This window comes from Mobula birostris, chromosome 4, assembly GCF_030028105.1.
Source record: "Mobula birostris isolate sMobBir1 chromosome 4, sMobBir1.hap1, whole genome shotgun sequence".
Taxonomy (NCBI): domain Eukaryota; kingdom Metazoa; phylum Chordata; class Chondrichthyes; order Myliobatiformes; family Myliobatidae; genus Mobula; species Mobula birostris.
In genome coordinates, this window is record NC_092373.1 from 196,935,789 (window position 1) to 196,959,495 (window position 23,707).

The 23,707-nt window shown below is 42.7% G+C and overlaps 1 protein-coding gene across 1 annotated transcript in view; it reads left to right on the forward strand.

The window, feature by feature from the left end:
* Positions 1-23,707, forward strand: part of LOC140196859 (dedicator of cytokinesis protein 2-like) — a 1,243,024-nt gene that overhangs the window by 219,587 nt on the left and 999,730 nt on the right. Inside the window, exons 9-10 of the mRNA XM_072256747.1 lie at positions 139-220; positions 2,811-2,946. Coding sequence (XP_072112848.1) covers positions 139-220; positions 2,811-2,946 — 218 coding nt within the window. The remainder of the gene's footprint in view (positions 1-138; positions 221-2,810; positions 2,947-23,707) is intronic.

Consider the following 23,707-nt stretch of genomic DNA (forward strand, 5'->3'; position numbering starts at 1 on the left):
TTCTTCACAGAAGTTGCCTGACCCACGGAGTTTCTCTAATATCTGCCACCTCTTGGGTCTCCATCTTGTGCATGTTTGTCTCTGTCCAGATTCTGCAGCTAACAGGAGATTTGACAAAATAAATTCTTGTATTTTCAGTGAGAACTACCTATTCCGCTGGGCAAGCACGGGTTTACCAAAGGAAATCGACATGCTAAATAATTTGAAGGTGGTGTTCACGGTGAGTACCAAGCAAAATTCTCCTGCAATTTAAGGCCACAGAAAGAGGCCTTTTCACTTAATTTACCTCACCCAGTTTTATACGTAACAGCCCCCAGCCGCCCTCCGAGATCTCAGATAATCAACGTAGCTGGTAGGAGCATTAGATAGAATGGACAGCCAGAGACTTCTTTCACAGGGCAGTAATGGCTAATGCCAGAGGACAGCCTCTTGAGGTGAGTGGAGGAAAGTTTAGGGGAGATGTCAGAGCTAGGTTTGTACACAGAGAGTGCTATGTGTCCATAATGCACTGTCAGGAGTGGTGGTTGATACAGATAGGTTAGTGGTAGTTCAGAGATTCTTAGATAAGCACATGGATGAAAAAAATGGATAGCTTTGTGGGATGGAAGGGTTAGATTGATCTTAGAGTAGGCTAAGAGTTTGGCACAATATCACAGGCTGAAGGGCCCATCCCATACAGTGCCCTTCTACATTCTGTGCTCCTTTTTTACCACTGGGTGGAAATTCCTTCTCTGTTAGTGATTCTAAACACTCAGTATATAGAGATTGTATTCTGCGCCAAATGTGCTGATGGTAAGAGTGTGTTCTGCATCCCCTGTGACAATGGTTGACCAATACACCCCACTTCAGTAGCTCTCTCAACCACACTCCATGCTAACTCTCAGAGGTAGAGTGTTTCAGACAGCAAGCTGTTTGGGGCAAGTAGATTAGATTGACTTTCATCTTCGATATCCCTCCTACACAACCACAGTACAGTTTTAGAGATACCAATAAGATTATCCTTTGTTCTTGTAAAAAGAGTTTGCTTGTAACAGTACAACACAGAAGCAGGCCCTTCAGCCCACATGTTTGCTGAAAATGATTCCAAATTAAACTAACCCCTGCTGCCTACATTTGGTTCATCTCTCTCTATTGCAGCACATTCATGTGTCTGTCTGAAAGCTGAATGTCCACTGTCATGTCTGCTTCCACCATCACCACCACTGGCAGCCCATCCCAGGCACCACACTGAGCAGACAAAAAATAGCCCTTCAACACACATCAAAGTTGCTAGTGAACGCAGCAGGCCAGGCAGCATCTCTAGGAAGAGGTACAGTCGACGTTTCGGGCCAAGACCCTTCGTCAGGGCTAACTGAAAGAAGAGTTAGTAAGAGATTAGAAAGTGGGGGGGGGGGGGGGAGATCCAAATTGATAGGAGAAGACAGGAGGGGGAGGGACAGAGGGAGAAAAAGGGGAGAGAGAAAAAGAATGTGCGTATATAAATAAATAATGGATGGGGTACGAGGGGGAGATGGAGCATTAGCAGAAGTTTGAGAAGTCAATGTTCATGCTATCAGGTTGGAGGCTACCCAGACGGAATATAAGGTGTTGTTCCTCCAACCTTTAAACTTTTCCTCTCTCAGTCCAAAACTATCCCGTCTATTGTTCAACACTTCTTCCTTGTCAACGTTCTAAGTAAATTTATTATCAAAGTACATATATGTCATTATATACAACCCTGAGATTTATTTTCTTGTGGGTATGATCAATAAATCTATAGAATAATAACCAGAATCAATGAAAGATTGCTAACTTGGGCATTCAACCAGTGTGCAGAGGACAACAAACTGTGCAAGTATAGAAAGACTGAAAGAATAATACTAAATAAATAAGCAATAAATATCGAGAACATAAGATGTAGAGTCCGTTGATTGTGGGAATATTTCGGTGAAGTTATCCTCTCTGGTTCAAGAGCCTGATGGTTGAGGGGTAATAACTGTTCCTGAACCTGGTGGTGTGACTCCTGAAGGTCCTGTACCTTCTTCCTGAAGGCAGCAGTAAGAGGTGAGCCTGTCCTCAGTGGTGGGGGTCCCTGATGATGGATACTGTGATTCTGTGACAGAGTTTCATGTAGGTGTGCTCAGTGTTACGGAGGCTTGCCCTGTGATGGACTGGGCTGTTTCCGGTACCTTTTGTGGGATTTCCCATCTTGGATTAGAGTTTAAAATTTTTCATTTATCTTGTAACTTTATCTTTCTTATGCTTGCTTATATTTTTTTAAATAATGATCTGCAAACTTGTATTTGTTTAATGAATTTTCCAGTAGCAGTAGTATAGCTGTAGTTTTTGCTTACTTATTTATAATTGTTCTTTTTTCTTTTTTTATTTGTATGGTTTATTGTCCTTTGCACAATGGTTGTTCGTCCATCTTATTGTGCATGGCTTTTCATCGATTCTATTGTGTGTGTTTTTATTTTGAGCCTACTGTGAATGTCCGCATTGAAACGCGTCTCGGAGTAGTATATGGTGACAGATACACTAAGCACTTTGATAATAAATTTACTTTGACCTTTGGACTTTGAAGATAACCATAACTTTGTTGTTCTTTCTCGGCTCCATGCACTTGTAACACTCAATAAACAGCTGTAAGTAACAGGTTTTATGAATACTTTTTTTTAACTTCTAAACCTGTGGATCGCATCATCACCAGGATCCAACATCAGGACAGAGATTCTGACTATCTAACCTATCAATGTCTCCAATAGTTTGATCTCCCCTCAGGTCAGGTGTCCCCTCAGCCTCATTACTCACTCTTGGTCTTTCTGTTTTAGGATTTAGGAAACAAAGACTTGAATCGGGAGAGGATATACTTAGTGTGCCAGATAGTCCGGGTGGGTCGAATGGACCTGAAGGAAACCAATGCAAAGAAAATGACCCAGGGATTGAGAAGACCATTTGGAGTGTCAGGTATGGAATAATTGGATGTCTTGGAGTTTTTTGAAAGGTTACACTAAACATACACAGAGCAAGGCAGACTTTCAGATTGTGCAATTTCTTGTGTCTTGAATCCTGGGCAAGGTTTGATCAGCACAGATCGTGGGCTGGACTTGTTTTTAGAGCACTCTGCAGTTTATGTTATGGCTGTTTCTAGTTACTCCTTCTTTATTGCTATTTTGCACAATTTTGATCAGGGCAGTTCAACCCAGACTGGCTCTATGTCCCGCGGTCAATGAACAACACAGCACTAAGTTGAACTAAATATTCCTAGACTGTTTCAAGGATTCGGCAGTTTGATGTTTGATATTCTGTGTGTTATTCCCTCATTTTTTTGCTGTTTGCCTGATTTGTTCTTTTTTTTTTTTTGCAGCTGGATGTTAGAGTTTTTTTCTGAATAGATTGGGTTATTTTTTTAATAACTTTGACTGGATTCTGTCTGGCCAGCTTTTCATCTGATTGAAGTCCTATTATTCTATTGGCCAAAGTCTGACATTAATATCAGAAAGTTTCCTCACTCGGCTCAAAGTTGTTCCTGCGCTTCAAGAGTTCTTACTTCATTGAAAATGATGGAAAAATATTTGCAATCAAATGATCAGATAGCAAGGCCTTATTTCCTCAGTGCATTGAAAGTTGATTTAAAGAAAGAAAGATTAGCTTTCTTAGTCACATGTGCAAAAAAAAATACAGTGACCATGTGGGTTTCCTACGGGTGCGCCTGTTTCCATGCACAGTCCAAAGATGTACTGGTTGGCAAGTTGACCCGAGATGAGGCTCAGATTAAATCGAAGCATTGCTGAGCGACATGGCTCTTCCATGTTATATCTCGATCAATCAACCATTAAATAAATAAAACTTTCAGTGAATTGTAATTGAGAAGTATTGGCAAGAAAAAGGGCATGCTCAGAATCTCAACATTACCTTCTCCCAAGCTGAGGAGATGGAATATTAACTTGATGGGAGTGCTCAAAATGCTATAACAGATTAGACAACTGCAGGAATAATAGCGTTGCAATAGTGGGTGATTTTAACTTTCTTGGTATTTGTATTGGTTTAATATTGTCACATGCATAAAACACAGTGATGAGCTATAAGATATAGGAACAGAATTAGGCCATTTGGCCCATCAAGTCTGCTCCACCATTTCATCATAGCTGATCTATTTTTTCTCCCAGTCCCAATCTACTGCCTGCTCCCCATATCCCTTCATATTCTGACCAATACCATGCCTTGCATATTGTTTATAGAAATCAAATCATTACAGAGTGCATTGAGCATTAAGGTCGAATAATAACAATGCAGTATAATTGTCACTGAAAGTGTGCCTATATATGTGTCTCAGTCTTTTACACATTATTATATTTCAAACCAGAAGTGATCGCAAATGGGTTAAATTGTAACACAACGGCGTAACACTTTATAGTGCCAGCTGTAAAATCAGGGTTCTAATTCCACCACTTGCATGTTCTCCCTGTGACCTTGTGGGCTTCCTCCAGCATTCCCATAAGACGTACAATACAAGGATTAAGGTTTTTGGGTTGTTGGAATGCTGGAGGTGTGGTGATACTTGTGGGCTGCCCCCAGCACTTCCTCAGGCAGTGCTGGTCATTGACACAAACGGTACATTTCACTGTATGTTTCAATGTACGTGTGACAAATAAAGCTAATCTTTCTTTCTATAAATCAATTTTCAATACACAGCACTGAGAAAGTAGGACCTTGTGATCCGATCATTTACTTGCAAGTACTTTTCCATTATTTTCAATGAAGTAAGAATTCTAGAAATACCGGGATAACTTTGAGCTGAGTGAAAAAAAATTCCGATATTAAATTCTGACTTTGGCAGATGGAATAATAGGAATACAATCAGATGAAAAGCTGGCCAGACGGAATCCAGTCAAGATTATTAAAAAACATAATGGGTGAATTCATTTATTGATTGTAATCTTTCAAAATTGGCCGGAGTTTCAGCTGGCACTTGGAGAATGAAAGTCAGCAAACCTTTCACTTTATAAAGCAGAGCAGGTCTCATCAAATAACTGCAGTCTGTGAGTTCAGCTGAGTGGCAGGGTGGGGATACATCTCTGCCAAAGGAGGTCTAAGATGCTCCTTCCCTCAGGTCACCCTTGGACGAGGTCTAGCCCCCCCCCCACCCCCGATCAGGGTCACTTGAAGTCATGGGGGCAGGAGGTGGATGGTTGTCTGAGCAGCTGGTGCATATCACAAGTCCTGGTTATGCGATCACTGATGCCAGGCAGACAGTCTCTGAAAGTACCGATAATGGCTGGGGTCACCTGTCTTGCAAAGTCACTGCCTAGAAGAAGGTAATGGCAAACTATTTCTGTAGAAAAATTTGCCGAAGTGAATCATGGTCATAGACGATGATCACCCACGTCGTACGACACGGCGCATAATGATGATGGCATACAACACGGCACATGATGATGATGATATGAGTTCAGTAACAGTGGTGGGGGAAGCTGGCAAAATCCATCAAAATGTTTAGACGGGTGAATTCTTGGAAAAGAACAAACACATTGGGGAAGAGTCAACACAATAGTCTGATAAACGAACTAGGTCTAACTTAGACACAAGAGACTTAAAAACAGCATGCCTGAGTCTGCCATCAGATTTCAGAATAGTCCATGAACACTATCCTGTTACTCCTTCCTTTCTTTTTGTAATCTATGGCAATTTTATATCTTTACACTGTACTACTTCGGAATCAGGTTCATTATCACTGACATATGTCACAAAATTTGTTGTTTTGTGGAGGCAGTATAGTGCAAGACGAAAAAATTACTACAGGTTACAATAAAAAATTTATAAAATAAAGAAAAGAACAGTGCAAAAAGGGAGCAAAGATAGCGAAGTAGTGTTCATGGGTTCATGGACTGTTCAAAAATCTGATGGTGGAGGAGAAGAAGCTGTTCCTAGTACCTTGAGTGTGGGTCTTAATGTTCCTGTGCCTCCTCATTCACAGCAATACTGAGAAGAAGGATAGTGAAGGTTCTTAATAGTGGATGCTGCCTCCTTGAGTTTGGAGAACAGAGCGTTGAGCAGCGCCCAGTTGGAGGGATCACAAGCCTGAGAAGATGTAGTTCACTCAGGTTTGCCGATTGAATAGAAAAGGCAGCAACTCGCGGCAGTTTGGATCTTTGAGCAGCACCCAATCAGCGTTCGGGATTAATTGGCAAGAAGAAATTGAAATAAGGCAGGGGCAAGTGGAATGGCCAATGTTGGAGTGGACAGAGCTAGAGTGGGGATTTTGAGACCTTAGCTCCTCAAGGCTTCAGCGAGAAAGAGGAAGAGAAAGCAGTAAGCTGTGGGTAGAGCTTCTCCCCACTCCCCACAGTTTATTGCTCTTCCTTCTTTATATCTGCTCAGTCAGAACAGTAGAGATGCCAGGCAGGATAGTAGATCCTCTTGAGGGACGTGGGAAGGCAGGGAGCCTTCCAGTGTTCCTGACAACTATACTTGCAAGAAATGCATACGGCTGCAGATTCTAACACTCCATGTTAAGGAGTTGGAGCTGAAACTGGATGAACTCCAGATCATTCGGTAGGCAGAAGGGGTGATCAATAAGACATAAAGAGATACCTTTTTGGATGCTGTTGGGGGAATGATCGAGCAGAGGAAGGTCACAGCGGTCGTGTCTCTGGCACTGAGTCTGACTGTGACTCGGAAAGAAAGCAGGGAGAAGAGGCGAGCTGTGGTGACAGGGGATTTATTAGTTAGGGGAACAGAAAGGAGGTTCTGTGGATGAGAATGAGATTCCCAGATGGAATGGTCCCTCCAGATGCCAGGAAACGGGACATCGCTGATCAAGTCCTCAGCATTCTTTAGTGGGGGGGTGCACAGGCAGAGTCATGGTCCATGCACAGTAGGTGCCAATGACATAGATAGAAAGAGTTACAAGGTTCTGCAAAGTGAGTTCAGGGAGTTAGGTGATCAATTAAAGGGCAGGTCCTCCAGGGTTGTGATCTCAGGATTGCTACCCACGCCACGTGCTAACGAGGCCAGAACTAGGAAGATTATACAGTTTAACACGTGGCTAAGGAGTTTGCGTAGGAGGAAGGGCAAAAGATTTTTGCATCATTGGCCTCTCTTCCAAGGAAGGTGGGATCTGTACAGCGGGGACAGTTTGCACATGAACTGAATGGGGACTAATATCCTAGTGGGAAGGTTTGCTAGTGTCATTGATAGGTGGATAGCTAAATAGATAGATAGATGGATGGATGAAGTTTAAACTAGAGTTGCAGGGGGATGGGAACCAGAGTGCCGGAACAGTTAGTGGAGAGGTTGTGAAGATAGTTGTTAAGACCTCAGGCAAAGTCAGGAATCAAAAGGTTGAGAATAGTGTGACGAATGTCTTGAGCTGCCTATATTTCAGTGCAAGAAGTATCGTAGGAAAGGCAAATGAGCTCAGGGCATGTGGAATTATGCTATTGTAGTCATTTTCAGAACCAGAATCAGGTTTATTATCACCGGCATGTGACACAAAATTTGTTAACTTAGCAGCAGCAGTTCAATGCAATACATAATAGAGAAAAAAATGATAAAGGAAATGCATAATAATAAATAAATCAATTACATATATTGAATAGATTTAAAGATGTGCAAAAAACAGAAACACTGTATATGTATTAAATAAAAAAGTGAGGTAGTGTCCAAGAGTTCAATGTCCATTTAGGAATCGGATGGCAGAAGGGAAGAAGCTGTTCCTGAATCGCTGAGTGTGTGCCTTCAGGCCTCTGTATCTCCTACCTGATGGTAACAGTGAGAAAAGGGCATGCCCTGGGTGCTGAAGGTCCTTAATAATGGACTCTGCCTTTCTGAGACACCGTTCCCTGAAGTTTTCCTGGGTACTTTGTAGACTAGTACCCAAGATGGAGCTGACTAGATTTACAACCCTCTGCAGCTTCTTTTGGTCCTGTGCAGTAGCCCCTCCACACCAGACAGTGATACAGCCTGTCAGAATGCTCTCCACAGTACAACAATAGAAGTTTTTGAGTACCTTTGTTGACATTCCAAATCTCTTCAAACTCCCAGTGATGTATAGCCACTGTCTTTCCTTCTTCATAACTACATCGATATGTTGGGACCAGGTTAGATCCTCAGAGATCTTGACACCCAGGAACTTGAAGCTGCTCACTCTCTCCACTTTTGATCCCTCTATGAGGATTGATATATGTTCCTTCGTCTTACCCTTTCTGAAGTCCACAATAAGCTCTTTTGTCTTACTGACGTTGAGTGCCAGGTTTTTGCTGTGGCATCACTCTACTAGTTGGCATATCTCAGTCCTGTATGCCCTCTTGTCACCAGCTGAGATTCTACCAACAATAGTTGTATTGTCAGCAGATTTATAGATGGTATTTCAGCTATGCCATGCCACAAAGTCATGGGTATATAGAGAGTAGAGCAGTGGGCTAAGCACACACCCCTGTGGTGCGATGGTGTTGATTGTCAGCAAGGAGGATAAGTTATCACCAATCCACACAGATTGTGGTCTTCAGGTTAGGAAGTGGAGGATCCAATTGCAGAGGAAGATACAGAGGCCCAGATTCTGCAACTTCTGAATCAGGATTGTGGGGAATGATGGTATTAAATGCTGAGCTATAGTCGATGAACTGCATCCTGACATAGGTGTTTGTGTTGTCCAGGTGGTCCAAAGCCGTATGGAGAGTAAATATGCAAAAAGGTAGGTCTGGTCCATGGGTTGCAATTCTAAACTAGAGTTTGGCCAATTCTGCTGGTATCAGAAAGGATCTGGCAAGTGTGGATTGGGACAGGCTGTTTTCTGGCAAAGGTGTACTTCGTAAGTGGAAGGTCTTCGAAAATTAAATTTTGAGAGCATGAGGCCTGTATGTGTCTGTCGGAATAAAAGGTAGAGATATCAGGCGTAAACAACCTTGATGGTCAGATATTGAAGCCCAGGTTAAGAGAAAAATAGAGTTGCATAGCAGGTGTAGGCAGGTAGGAACAAATGAGGTGCTTATGGAGTTTCAGAAATGCAAGAGAACACTTAAGAAAGAAATCAGAATGGCTAAAAGAAGGCATGAGGCTGTCTTAACAGAAAAGGTAAAAGGGAATCCTAAGATTTTCTCCAGATGCATTGAGAGCAAAAGAATTACAGGGGACAAAATTGGTCATTTGGAAGATCAGAATGGTAAACCATGTGTGGAGCCAAAGAGATGGGTGAGATCTTAAATGAATTCTTTGCATCTGTAATAACTCAAAAGATGTACACAGACCTTATTTCAGTGAGGCAAGGCAGTATCCACTTCATGAACCCTGTACAGATTACAGAGGAGGAGTTGTCTGCTGTCTTGAGGAGACAAATTAGGGTGTATAAATCCCCAGGGCCTGTCTCGGTGTTCTCTCCTACCCTGGGGGAGGCAAGTGCAGAAATTGCCAGGGCGCTAGCAGAGATATTTAAATCAGCCTTAACGACGGGTGAAGTACCAGAGGATTGGAGGATAGCCAAAGTTGTTTCGCTGTTTAAGAAACGCTCTAAAAATAAGTCCAGGAAACTATAGGCCGGTGACCCTGACGTCAGTGGTGGGAAAGTTATTGGAAGTTATTCTGAGGGACTGGATATATAAGTATTTGGATTGATGTGGAATAATTAAGGATAGTCAGCATAGCTTTGTGCGTGGTAGGTCATATCCAATCAATTTCAAGGAAGTTACCAGGAAAGCTGATGAAAGCAAGGCAATGAATGTTATCTACATAGACTTTCGCAAGGCATTTGACAAGATTTGGCATGAGAGTCTGGTCAAAAAAGTTCAGTAGTTTGGCATTCAAGATGAGAGAGTAAATTGGATTAGACATCAGCTTTGACAGTAAAGCCAGAGAGTGGTAGCAGATGATTGCATTTCTGACTGGAGGCCTGTGACTAGTGGTGTTCTGCAGGGATCGATGGTGGATCTGTTGTTGCCTGTCATCTTTGAACTGGATGATAATGTGGTTAATTGGATCAGCAGGTTTACGGATGGCATGAGGATTGGGGGTGTAGTGGACAGAGAGGAAGGCTATAATGGCTTGCAGTGGGACCTGGACCAGCTGTAAAAACAGGCTAAAAAATGGCAGATGGAATTTAATGAGGACAAGTTTGAGTTGTTGCATTTTGGAAGGACCTTCCAGGGTCGGTCTTCCACAGTGAATTCTAGGGCACTGATGTGGTGGAACAAAGCAATCTGGGAATACAGGTCCATAATTCATTGAACGTGGTGGCACTGGTAGATATGGTTGTAAATAAAGCTTTAGGCACATTGGCCTTCTTAAGTCAAAGTATTGAGTATAGGAGGTGGAATGTAAAGTTGAACTTGTATAAGACACTGGTGAATCCTCATTTAGAGTATTGTGTGCTGGTTTGGTCACCTGCCTACAGGAAAAATGTATATCAGTTTGAAAGAGTACAGAGAAAATTTATAAGGTGTTGCCAGGTCTGGAGGACCTGAGTTATAAGGAAAGATTGAATCGGTTCTTACTTTATTCCTTGGAACGTGGAAGGTTGAGAGGAGATTTGATGGAGGTTTACAAAATTATGACTGGCATAGATAGGGTCAACACCAGCAGTCTTTTTTCACAGAGATTGGGTGGGACTACGGCCAGAGGTCATGGGTTAAGGGTGAAAGGTGCAAAGTTTAAGGAGACTGAACATGAGGGGAAACTTCTTCACTCAGAGGGTTGTGAGAGTGTGGGTCAAGCTACCAGCACAAGTGGTGCATGGAAGTTTGACTTCAACACTTAAGTGAAATTTGCATAGGTACACAGATGGTAGGGGTATGGAGGGCTGTGGTCCCAGTGCAGGTCGTTGGGAGTAAATAGTTTAAATGGTTCAGGACAGAGTAGAGGGGCTGAAAGCACTGTATTTTTACATGACACCTTTTGAAGATGCCCTTGTTAGTGGGAAGGATGATGGAGCTGGCTGTCTGGCTACCTACATCTTTCTGCAAATTGCAAATTGTATCGATCCTAAGCATCAGAAGCAAAAAATTAATACGTTAATAATAATGAACCTGACTTGGAATCTGGAGGAAACAGAAAATTGCAGGAAGAACTCAGCGGGTCAGGCAGCATCTGTGGACAGGCATGAATGGTCTTCACCTGAAATATTGACTATCTGTTTCTCTGCACAGATGCTGGCTGAGCCGCGGAGCTCCTCCAGCAGTTTGCTTTTTTATATCATTTAGTCATAGAGTCATAGAGCATTACAGCAAAGAAACACTCTGCAAAGTCTCATTTACCTGCACCCAGTCTATAACCTTTCATAGCTCTCTCATCCATGTAATTACCCAAACTTCTCCTAAATGTTGAAATCAAAAATGCAAATACCACTTCCACTAGCAGCACCCTCTGAGTGAAGAAGCTCTGGTTCCCCTTAACCTATGACCTCTAGTCCTGGACTCATCCGACCTCGGTGGAAAAAGCCTGCTTGCATTAACCTTATCTATACCCTTTATAATTTTATATACCTCTATTAAAACTCTCTTCATTCTCCCATACTTCAGAGAGTAAAGTCCTAAACGACTCAACACACACAAAATGCTGTAGGAACTCAGCAGGCCGGGCAGCATCTGCAGAAAAGAGTAAACAGTCGATGTTTTGGGCCGAAACTCTTCATTAGGACTGATTAAGGGTCTTGGCCCAAAACGTCGACTGTTTACTCTTTTCCATAGGTGCTGCCTGGCCTGCAGGGTTCCTCCAGCATTTTGTGTGTGTTGCTTTGGATTTCCAACATCTGCAGATTTTCTTGTGTTTCTAACCTATTCAAACTTTTTCTGTAATTCTGGTCCTCAAGTCCCAACAACTTCCTTGTAAATTTTCTCCGCATTCTTTCAATCTGAGGCTATGCCCTCTGGTCCTAGACCCCAACTTTAAAACAGGTGCCATGGAATGACAGAGTAATCTGTACAAAGGAAATGAAAACGATTAGCAAAGTCCCACCAGAGGGAGCCCAGGTCATGTGTGTCTGTACTTGTCAAACACATGAGATGCACGGTGGAACCAAAGGAGAAAAGAAAGCCTGAGGACAATCTGGAGGTTGTGAATATTTTGTGGTTTCGGGAAAATTCATCAACTATCCAATTCAATCTCTCTGATGTCTTTATCCACTTTAACCACTAACTTTTCTATATCTAATTCTTTAATTTTCAGATAATTCTTTATACTTTATATTTTTTTGTTGCATGTCCAGCCCTAACCAACACAGCACAGCAAATTCCCAATTCATGTAAATGTATATGATGAATAAAGTTGATTATTGATTATACTTGGATTGCAATTGCAGAATCTATTTAGTTATTTATGTAATTTCGAGACAGCGCAGAGTAGTCTCCTCTGAGTCTTCGAGTCGCGCCACTGAGCAACCTCCATCAACCCCGATTTAAGCCTAGTTGAATCATGGGACAATTTACGATGACCAATTAACCTACCTGTTACGTCTTTGGATTGTGGCGGGAAATTGGAGCACCCAGAGAAAACCTATGCATTCCATGGGGAGGATGTACAAAGTCTTTACAGAAGACACTGAGAAGGAACTCTGAACAGTGTCCTGAGCTGTAATAGCACAGTGCTATCTGCCACACCACCATAGCACCCAAAACTTGTTTCAGGCATAGTTAACTCTTAATGGATTTCTCCCACCAAATCCCAGATAGGACAGACTAAAGATAGACTCTGGAGCAGGATAAAGGAACAGCATCTCATATGATACAATGGGTTATTATTGTCACATGTACCATGATACAGTGCAAAGCTCCTCTTGCATACGGTTCACACAGATCAAATCATTATAAAGTGCACCGTGGCAGAATAGCAATGCAGGATAAAGTGTAACAGCTGCAGAAAAAGGGCAGAGCACGTTTACTCTTGTCAGACAAGATCATAACAAGGAAGATTTATGTCACAAATCCATCTTATCCTACAAAGGAAACACTTTAAAGATGCCGTCAAAGTCAGCCTGAAGAAATTCGACATGACATCTGAAACCTGGGAAGGCATTGCACTCACTAGATGCACCTGGAGGAAATCTGTTCAAGCGGGAACCGAGCTACATGAGAGTGAACTCCTCTGTGCCAGTAGCAGTTGCAAAAGGAGAGACAGAACAGCCAAAAGACCCAACCCCTAACCACAGCCACCACTCACTCTTGTCCACACTGCACCAGAATATGCGGATACTGGAACAGCCCTGCGGCCACTTGAGATACCACCAGTAGGCAACCCCTTCGGAGAACATCATACTCGGCTCGAGTGATTGTATTAGTAATTAGCATCATACTAGGGAACTATTAAACAGTTTTATAACCGCAGAGGAGAAGCTTTCAGGCTTTTGTATCTTCTGTCCGAATGAAGAGGGGAGAAGAAGGAATATGCAGGGTGGGTAGAGTCTTTGAATATGCTGGCTGCTTTCATGAAGCAGTGAATATTCCACCTGGGTAATTTACAATCTGATAGTATGAATATTGAATTCTGGTGACTTCTATCTCCTTTCTTCCTCCTCATGATCTACCCCATTCCTCCTACACTCACTCCAGCCCTCATCACCCGGTCTCTTTTCCCACCTCCCACACACTGATTGTTGCTGCTTTGTATATCCTTTGTTAGAATTTGACCTCAGAGTCTTCTGAGAACTAACAGTTTCAGAAGAGACCGAAACTGCTAGCAAGTTTTTTTTAATTTTACCTGTACCTTAACACACTCATACAGATGACAATAAACTTGACTTCATAAACTATGCTTGACAGTTTGCTTGGGTTTTCTTCAGGGACTGTGGGCTTTGGAGACTGAGGCAGCATTTAATTATCCTGATGAAGGAGTCTCGGCCCGAAACATTGACAATTTGCCCTTTTCCAGATATGCCGCCTGGCCTGCTGAGTTCCTCCAGTGTTTTGTATGTGTTGCTTTGGAATTGCTGCTTCTACGGATTTCTCACGTTTTTAATTGTCCATCCCTAGTTGCCTTTGAGAGGGTGGCTGTGAGTTGCCTTCTTGAACTGCTGTAGTCCTTATGGTGTGGCCTTGCCCACAATGCTGTTCGGGAGGGAGTTCCAGGATTTTGACCCAGCAATAATGAAGGAGTAGTGATATATTTCCAAGTCACCTTGGTGTTTGGCTTGGTGGGCAATTTCCAAGGGGTCTATTCCCCTAGCTTCAGCTGACCTTGTCGTCTCAATGAGTAGGCATTATGGCTTTGGAAGGTGTTGTCTGAGGACTCTTGGTGAGTTGCTTCAGTGCTTACTGTGGATAGTACAAATTGCTGCCTCTGTCCATTGGTGTTGAGTGAGTGGTTGCCAATGTGGTGTCTATCTAGTGGGCTGCTAGGAAGCAAAATAAAGTTGTGCCTAGTCGTGATGCAACGTGACGTCAAGACAGCATTGGATGAAGTTCCACGTCAGAATCAGGTTTAATATAAGACCATAGGACATAGGAGCAGAATTAAGCCATTTGACCTATTGAGTCTGCTCCACCATTCAATCACGGCTGATCCCTTTTATCGCTCCTCAGCCCCACTCACCGACCTTCTCCCTGTAACCTTTGATGCGGAATCCAATCAAGAACTTATCAAGCTCTGCTTTAAAATACACCCAACAACCTGGCCTCCATAGCTGCCTGTGGTAATAAATTCCACAAATTCACCACCCTCTGGCTAAAGAAATTTCTGCACATCTCTGTTTGAAATGGACGCCCCTCTATCCTGAGGCTGTGCCCTCTTGTCCTAGACTCCCCCACCATGGGAAACATCCTTTCCACATCTATCATGTCTAGGCCTTTCAACATTCAAAAGGATTCAATGAGATCCCCCCCCCCCCCACCATCCTTCTAAATTCTAGCAAGTACAGACCCAAAGCCATCAAACGTTCCTCGTATGATAACCCTTTCATTCCTGGAATCATCCGTGTGAACCTGCTCCGAACCCTCTCCAATGCCAGCACATCTTTTCTTAGATGAGGAGTCCAAAACTGTTCACAATACTCACCAGTGCAGCCAGTTAGAATGCTGTAGATATTGAGAGTGTTTTTAGTGAAAAACCAAACCTCCTCAGATTCTTAATTAAATATAGCTGCTGTTGTGGCTTCTTTGTAGCTGCATCAAAATGCTCAGTTCAGGTTAGAACCTCAGAGATTTTCCACGCACAAATCCATGTTGACTGTTCCTAATCAAACCCTGTCTATCCAGATAATTATATATACCATCTCTATGAATATTTTTCATCAATTTACCCACCACTGACGTCAAACTCACAGGCCGATAATTGCCAGGTTTACTCTAAGAACCCTTTTTAAACAATGGAACAACATGAGCAATACGCCAATCCTCCGGCACCATCCCCATTTCTAATGACATTTGAAATATTTCTGTCAAAGCCCCTGCTATTTCCACACTAACTTCCCTCAAGGTCCTAGGGAATATCCTGTCAGGACCCGGAGACATCCACTTTTATAATCCTTAAAAGTGCCAGTACTTCCTCTTCTTTAATCATTATAGTTTCGATGTTGTCATTTAAAGTTAAATTGGATAGCTGTATGGACAGGAAAGGAATGGGGGGTTATGGGCTGAGTGCAGGTCGGTGGGACTAGGTGAGAGTAAGCGTTCGGCACGGACTAGAAGGGCCGAGATGGCCTGATTCCGTGCTGTAATTGTTATATTGTTGTTATATACAACAATTGTAGGCCGTATCTCGGGTAATGATGAGTTTGAGTACAGAGAGGAAATTAAGAACCTGGTGGCATGGTGTGAAGACAACAACCTATCCCTCAATGTCAGCAAGATGAAGGAATTGGTTGTTGACTTCAGAAGGAGTAGCGGACCGCATGACCCAATTTATATCGGTGGTGTGCAAATGGAACAGGTCAAAAGCTTTAAGTTCCTCGGGGTCAATATCACAAATGACCTGACTTGGTCCAACCAAGCAGAGTTCACTGCCAAGAAGGCCCACCAGTACCTTTACTTCCTGAGAAAACTAAAGAAATTTGGCCTGTCCCCTAAAACCCTCACTAATTTTTATAGATGCACTGTAGAAAGCATTCCTCTAGGGTGCATCACAACCTGGTATGGAAGTTGTCCTGTCCAGGACCGCAAGAAGCTGCAGAAGATCGTGAACACAGCCCAGCACATCACACAAACCAATCTTCCATCCTTGGACTCACTTTGCACCGCACGCTGTCGGAGCAGTGCTGCCAGGATAATCAAGGACACGACCCACCCAGCCAACACACTTTTCGTCCCTCTTCCCTCCGGGAGAAGGTTCAGGAGCTTGAAGACTCATACGGCCTGATTTGAGAACAGCTTCTTTCCAACTGTGATAAGACGGCTGAACGGATCCTGACCCGGATCTGGGCCGTATCCTCCAAATATCCGGTCCTGCCTCAGTTTTTTGCACTACCTTATTTCTCATTTTTCTATTTTCTACTTATGATTTATAATTTAATTTTTTAATATTTACTAATTGTAACTATTTTTAATATTTTTAATATTTAATATTTGCAATCCAGGGAATGTGAAGCGCAGAATCAAATATCGCTGTGATGATTGTACGTTCTAGTACCAATTGTTTGGCAACAATGAAGTATAAAAGAGGATAAAGTATTCACATCCGGGAACCAGAAATTGCTCATTCTTTGCTCTTCTGATCCCTCTATGAGGACTGGTGTGTGTTTTCTTATCCTACCCTTCCTGAAGTGCACAATCAGTTCTTTGGTTTTACTAACGTTGAGTGCAAGCTTGTTTCCACATGTAAGGCGTGGTAAAGCGTTAGGTGCCTGAGGTTAAATTGGAAGTGGATGTGAAACCAGCAAAGGATGAAGTCGGTATCTTTCAAAGGGATGAAGTTGAACCATGGTCTGTACCAGGCATATTTTCAGATCTATATTAAGTTCATAAATTCAGAACAGAACCATATGATGGGAAGTTTTTGATGCCAAAGTAGTGGGGGGAGGGGCTCAGGATTGTAGTTAACTCTTAATATATTTCTCCCACAAATGCCCAAGTGAAACCTACGAAAGAAGAACTCGGAAGGAGTCTAAAGGTATACCATATTCAACCTTTTGAGTCAGTTCTGGTTTTCTCTCCCATGCTTGCTGAACATTGCCCAGGGTAATATATAGCAGGAGCCAGGAGAACGTTGTCCACTCAGCAGACCTGTGGTCGGAGTGATGAAGACACAAGAACAAAGCCATTGATTACCTGCAGGGAAACAAAAAAAAAAATGTGCTTAGATAGAGTATATGGATTTCTTGTTTTCTGTTGACTAATCACTGTTCAATAGGTGCAAAGAGGCTTGGTTGGTTTTCAATTAACTATTCATGGAGGTTGGTCGTATGTTAAATCCTGATGGCTAGAAATTGGTTCCTAAGCAAATTCCAAGTGCTCGAGTTGACTATAAAGCTATTAGGAAATGCTGGTATAAGCAGGAGATATAAATTTTGCAGGGGATATATTCTTTTTCAGGGAGTGTGGGAAAATGATGCGATTTGTTGGGCAGATCAGTTCGTTCTTTTATTTCAAAGAGTCACAGTGTCATGTCGTCAGTCAGCACGTGGAAGTCAGCCTTTCAGCCCAACTAGTCCATGCTGACCAAGACTCTCATCTAAACTACTCGCATTGGGCCCATATCCCTGTAATGTTATCCGTGTACCTGTCTGAGTAGCTTTTAAATGTTGTTGATGTACCTGTCTCAACCACTTCCTCTGGCAGTTTCTTCCATATTGTGTCTACTCTCTGGGTGAAAAAATTGCCCCTCAGATTCCTGTTAAGTTTCTTCCCTCTCACAAAACTATGTCCTCTTGTCTGTCATTCCCTAACCCAGGGAAACAGCTGGGGATGTTCAATGACCCTCATAACTGTATGGCCCTCTAAAAATCTATAAGATATAGGAGCAGAATTAGGCCATTTGGTCTTTATAATTTTTTTTGTTATTTAGAAACTTTTCATTTCATTATTTTGAAAGCATCTTTGCTTTACAGTATTTTTTCATGTGACTAAGACTTCTGCACAGTCCTGTTTTGCAATATACTGGTGCCACAAAACAACATATTTCATGACACATGCCAGTGATATTAAGCCCGATTCTGATTCAATACACAGAAACATTCTGGAGGAACTTAGCAGCCCAGGCAGCATCTATGGAAAAGAGTACAGTCAACGTTTCCTGCCGAAGGGTTTCTGCCCGAAAAGTCGACTGTACTCTTTTCCATAGATGCTGCCTAGCCTGCTGAGTTCCTCCAGCATTTTGTGTGTGTTGCCCTGGATTTCCAGCACCTGCAGATTTTCTCTTGTTTCTGATTCAGATTCAGATTCAGTTGTTGTTCAGACTAAATATCAGAATGGGGAAGAAATGTAACCTTCGTGACCTTGAGCTGCATGGGACGCTGGGCAAGGAAGTTCAGTCACTCAGCGTTGAAGATGAGGAGGTAAATTGGATGAGACATTGGCTTTGTGGGAGAAGCCAGAGAGTGGTAGTAGAGGGTTGTCTCTCTGACTGGATCCTGTGACTAGTGGTGTGCTGCAGAGATCAGTGCTGCTGGGTCCTTTTTAGTTTGTCATCTATATCAATGACCTGGATGATAATGTGGTTAACTGGATCAGCAAATTTGCAATGACACCAAGATTAGGGGAGTTGTGGACAGCGAGGAGGGCTGTCATGGGTTGTAGAGGGATCTGCATCAGCTGGAAAATGGGCTGAAAAATGGCAGATGGAATTTAATACAGGCAAGTGCAAGGGTTTACACTTCGGTAGGACCAACCAAGGCAGATCTTACACAGTGAACGATAGGGCACTGAGGAGTGCAATAGAACAAAGGGATCTGCGTATGCAGGTGCATAATTCATTGAAAGTGCCATCACAGGTAGATAGGGTGGTAAAGAAAGCTTTCTGCATATTGGCCTTCACGAAACAATGTATTGAGTACAGGAGATGGAATGTTATGCTGAAGTTGTATAAGACGCTGGTGAGGCCTAATTTGGAGTATTGTGTGCAGTTTTGGTTATCTACCGACAGGAAAGATGTAACAAAGTTTGAAAGAGTGTAGCAAAAATTTACAAGGATGCTGCCAGGTCTGGAGGACCTGAGTTATAAGGAAAGATTGAATAGGTCAGCAACACACACAGAATGCTGGAGGAACTCAGCAGGCCAGGCAGCATCTATGGAAAAGATTACAGTCGATGTTTCAGGCCAAGACCCTTCATCAGAACTGTTCGATGGGAGTAGACAGTTTAAATGGTTTTGGCATGGACTAGATGGGCCAAATGGCCTATTTCTATTCTGTACTTCTCTCTGACTTTATGACCATGGAATGATAATTGATGCCAGAATGGGTGTTTTGAGTATTTCAGAAATTGCTGATCTCCTAGGATTGTCATCCACAGCATTCTCTATTGTTTACAGAAAATATTGCAGAAAAATCAAAAAAACATCCAGTAAGCGGCAGGTCTCTCGGCAAAAATGCCTTGTTCGTGAGAGAGGTCAGACTAGCTCAAGTCGTCAGGAAGGAGACAGTAACTCAAATAACCATGTGTTACAACAGTGGTGTGCAGAAGAGCATCTCTGAATGCACTACACAGTGGATGGGCTAGAGCAGCAGAAACCACACCGGGTTCCATCCCTGTATCTAAAAGAAGTAGCTGCTGTGTGTACGTATGAGTGGAGCATAGAAACAGGCCTTTTGGTTCTCTGTGCACTGAGCATGATGCCAAGTAAAATTAACCTCCTTCTGCTTGCCCATGATCCATATCTCTTAATTCGCTGTGCATTCACATCTGTCTAAAAGCCTCATAGATGACACTATTATATTATCTTCCACTACCACCCCAAGCAGCCTGCTACTAATATTCTTTCCTTTCAACTTTCCCCCTCTCACCTTAATTGCATGTATTCTTGTACTTCGCATTTATGTCCTTGGAGAAATATTCTGAAGCTTTCTGTGCCTCTGATAGTATGCACTTCAGTCTGGTTCTCTGCTCAGCTTTCGACACGCCAGAGCACGTGCCCCTTCATCCAGGCAGCATTCTGGTGAACCTCTTCTCCAAATGCTCCGCATCTTTACTATCATGGTGAGACCAGATCCATGCATCTCTGATATTTCCAAGCCACTCCAGAATTTCATCCCAGCGTTAATCGTGCCTGCGTAATGAAAGTTGTGCCTTCGTCATGGTCAAGGTCACAAGCCTCCCCAGCATCAAGGACATGTTCAAGAGGTGGTGCCACTAGAAGGGGACACCTATCGTTAAAGACCTCACTATTTGGGACATGCCCTGAAAAACCACACTCAAATTTCTGGGACCAGTTTCTTCCCCTCTGCCATTGGATTTCTGAACAGTCTATGAAGCTCTTTTGCACTATATATTTTGGGGAAATGGGGAAAGTTGAATAGGTTAGGCTTTATTTCCTGGAGCAGAGGAGAATGAGGGGAGATTTGATTGAGGTATGTGAAATTATAAGGCATATAGATAGGGTGAATATAAGCAGGCTTTTTCCACTGAGCAACACACATCAAAGTTGCTGGTGAACACAGCAGGCCAGGCAGCATCTCTAGGAAGAGGTACAGTCGACGTTTCAGGCCGAGACCCTTCGTCAGATGCTGCCTGGCCTGCTGCGTTTACCAGCAACTTTGATGTGTGTTGCTTGAATTTCCAGCACCTGCAGAGTTCCTCGTGTTTGCGTTTTTCCACTGAGGTTGGGCGAGACTACAACTGGAGGTCAAGCATGAAAGGTAAAATATGTAAGGGAATAGGAGCTGGAACTTCTTTACTCAGAGCGTAGTGAGAGTGTTGAACGAGCTGCCAGCGGTAGTGGTGAGTGTGGGTTCAATTTCAACATTTAAGAGAAGTTTGGACAGGTACTTGGATGACAGGGGTTTGGAGGACCATGATCCAGATGCAGGTCAGTAGGACAAGGCAAAATAATAGTTCGGCATTGATTAGATGGGCCAAAGGGCCGGTTTCTGTGCTATAGTGATAAATAAATGAATTGAAATTTGAATTTGAAGTTACCCCTATCTAGTTGAGTTCAAGACAATGTGAAGGGGATAGCTCACAGGAAAAATTGGTGGGGCGGGTGGGAATTTTTGTTGAACGTGATGGGCTGAAATGATCTCCTTCTATGCCGTATGGAAATTCCCCCTTGCTTGAAGGCCTCAACAACCAACTTCTCCTTGTTATGCGCAGTGAGTCCAGAACTGCACAAAAAATACTCCTTAATTCTCTTCTGATTGTCTGAACTCTATTTCTATCGATCAGTAAGGTTCCTGTCAGGAGAAATAACTCATCGAGTGCTCTAACTAAAGACCCATACGTGGTGAACTTAAGTTTGCCAATGGTATATAATTGCAAAGGTAGGCACACAGAGTGTGAATATTATTTTGAAGTGTTGGTCATTATTTGGCGGATTGCAAGCTGACATTTTATCCAGGGCTCTGTATCGGCAGACAGTAGCTTTGATCAAAAGAATCGACATGTGTCCTGTTCCTCACTCAGCAGTAACTAATATAGTTCCATCTTCTTCATTATTGCTTCATTTACTTTCAAACTTATCAGTAGATTCAGCAGTTTTGCTGTGGATTCTCTAATACTTTTGATCAAGGCAGTTCATTGTTACACAGCTTAATCTTTCCACCTTTATTCTCGAGCACAACTGGGATGAGATTTTCATCAATATCTTGGCGGTTTCTTCGCACGCTGATTTGGGAGGACTTTGAGGGAGTTGGTTAATATTGACAGCTTGACAACTCGATTAATTTCCTCATTTCATTCTCATCTTCTCATTCTCATGAGAAGATAAAAGACTATAAGACAGAGGAGTGGAATTTAGTCTACTCAGCTTGAGTCTGCTCCACCATTCTATCATGGCCAATCTCTTTTCTCTCTCTAACCCCAAAAGAGATTTAGCACAGGAGGTAAAGATTGGCTAGATCTTTCATGATCTTGTTATTTCACTGATGAGGCTTAATTGGACCTCCTCCAGTTCCTATTTTCCTGTGTTTCTAAGCGCTCTTGTTATTCCTGTGCTGGGGCTTTGAGCACTAAACTAAATCCGAGAGTCAGAGATTATGCTTCCTCTTGGCTGAGGGATTACGTGAAAGATCTGTTGACGCCACCTACCCTAGCAGCCCAGGGAGTCACTGCAAGTCCATCACCACCAGGACTACACATTATCTCCGAAGCTTCTTTCCTGTAGCTATCCAGCTTCTCAACAAATCTCACTCAGGTATAGCACCCTAACCATCCCTGCACAACATCCATTAGGGTGGTCTTTCCTGCTCTCCTCCTTCTGTTGGTAATCATTGGATCCGCTCAGATGTGCACGTTTATTTAAGTTTGATTATTGAAGTTCTTGCATATGACCATTCTGCTAATTGTTGATTGCTTATGGCTGTTTGCACTATTGTCTTGTAAATTGTTGGTTGCTGTTGTGCTATTGTCCTGTCTTTTTCGCTTGGCATTGAACCACAATCAATTCTGGTTTGTTTCATAATTTGGTAACAAAGTGATTCCGATTCTGAATCAGAGTGGAATTGGAATTGGTTTATTATTGTCCCGGGCACTGAGATACAGTGAGAAGCTTGTTCCTACAGATCAAATTATTACACAGTGCGTTCAGGTAGAATGAGGTAAAACAGTATCGATGCAGAATAAATACTGGGTGTAAACTGCATGTTGGTTTGGAAAAGTGGATTAGACAATGATGAAAAAATTAAGGCACACTCCTGTCTGAGTGGTCTAAGTTCCTTCTAGGTTTGGATTGAAGGTTGCCTTTCAACAAGGAAGAAGTGAGCAGCTTGGACCATAAGATATAGGAGCAGAATTAAGCCATTTAGCCTGTCGAGTCTGCTCTGCCATTTCAGAGCGGCTGAGTCATTGGGTGTACTTAAGGTTCTCAATTAGCCAGGGCATCAAAGGGTATGGGGTGAAGGCAGGGGAGTGGGGATGACTGGAAGAATTGGATCAGCCCATGATTGAATAGCAGAGCAGACTCGATGGGCTGAATGGTCTACTTCTGCTTCTATATGTTATGGTCTTATGGTCTTATCATGCCTGATCCGATTTTCCAATTAGCCTCAGTCTCCTGACTTCTTCCCCTGTATCCCTTTATGCCCTGACCGAGCTTTTTTCTCTCCGCCATCAGATGTCTGAACGGTCCGTGAGCCCATTACAATACCTCACTATGTAAATATATATTTTTATTGTAATTTATAATATTTCATATACTGCACTGTACTGCTGCTGCAAAGCAACAAATTTCATGACTTACACTCAGAGGCCACTTTATTAGCTGCACTTGTACACCTACTTCTTAATGCAAATTTCTAATCAGTCAATCATGTGCCAGCAACTCAATGCATAAAAGCATGCAGACATGGTCAAGAGGTTCAGATGTTGTTCAGACCAAGCATTAGAATGGGGGAAGAAATGTGATCTAAGTGACTTTAATCATGGAATGATTGTTCATGGTATGAATATCTCATAAACTGCTGATCTCCTGAGATTTTCACACACAATAGTTTCTAGAGTTTACAGAGAACGGTGGAAGAAAAAAAACATCCAGTGAGTGACCAGATCTGTGAACAAAAATGCCTTGTTAATGAGAGAGGTCAGAGGAGAATGGCTAGATTGGTTCCAGCTGACAGGAACAGTTGCTCAAATAACCACGGCTTACAACAGTGGTGCGCAGAAGAGCATCTCCGAATGCACAACACCATGAACATTGAAGTGGACGGGCTACAGCAGCAGAAGAC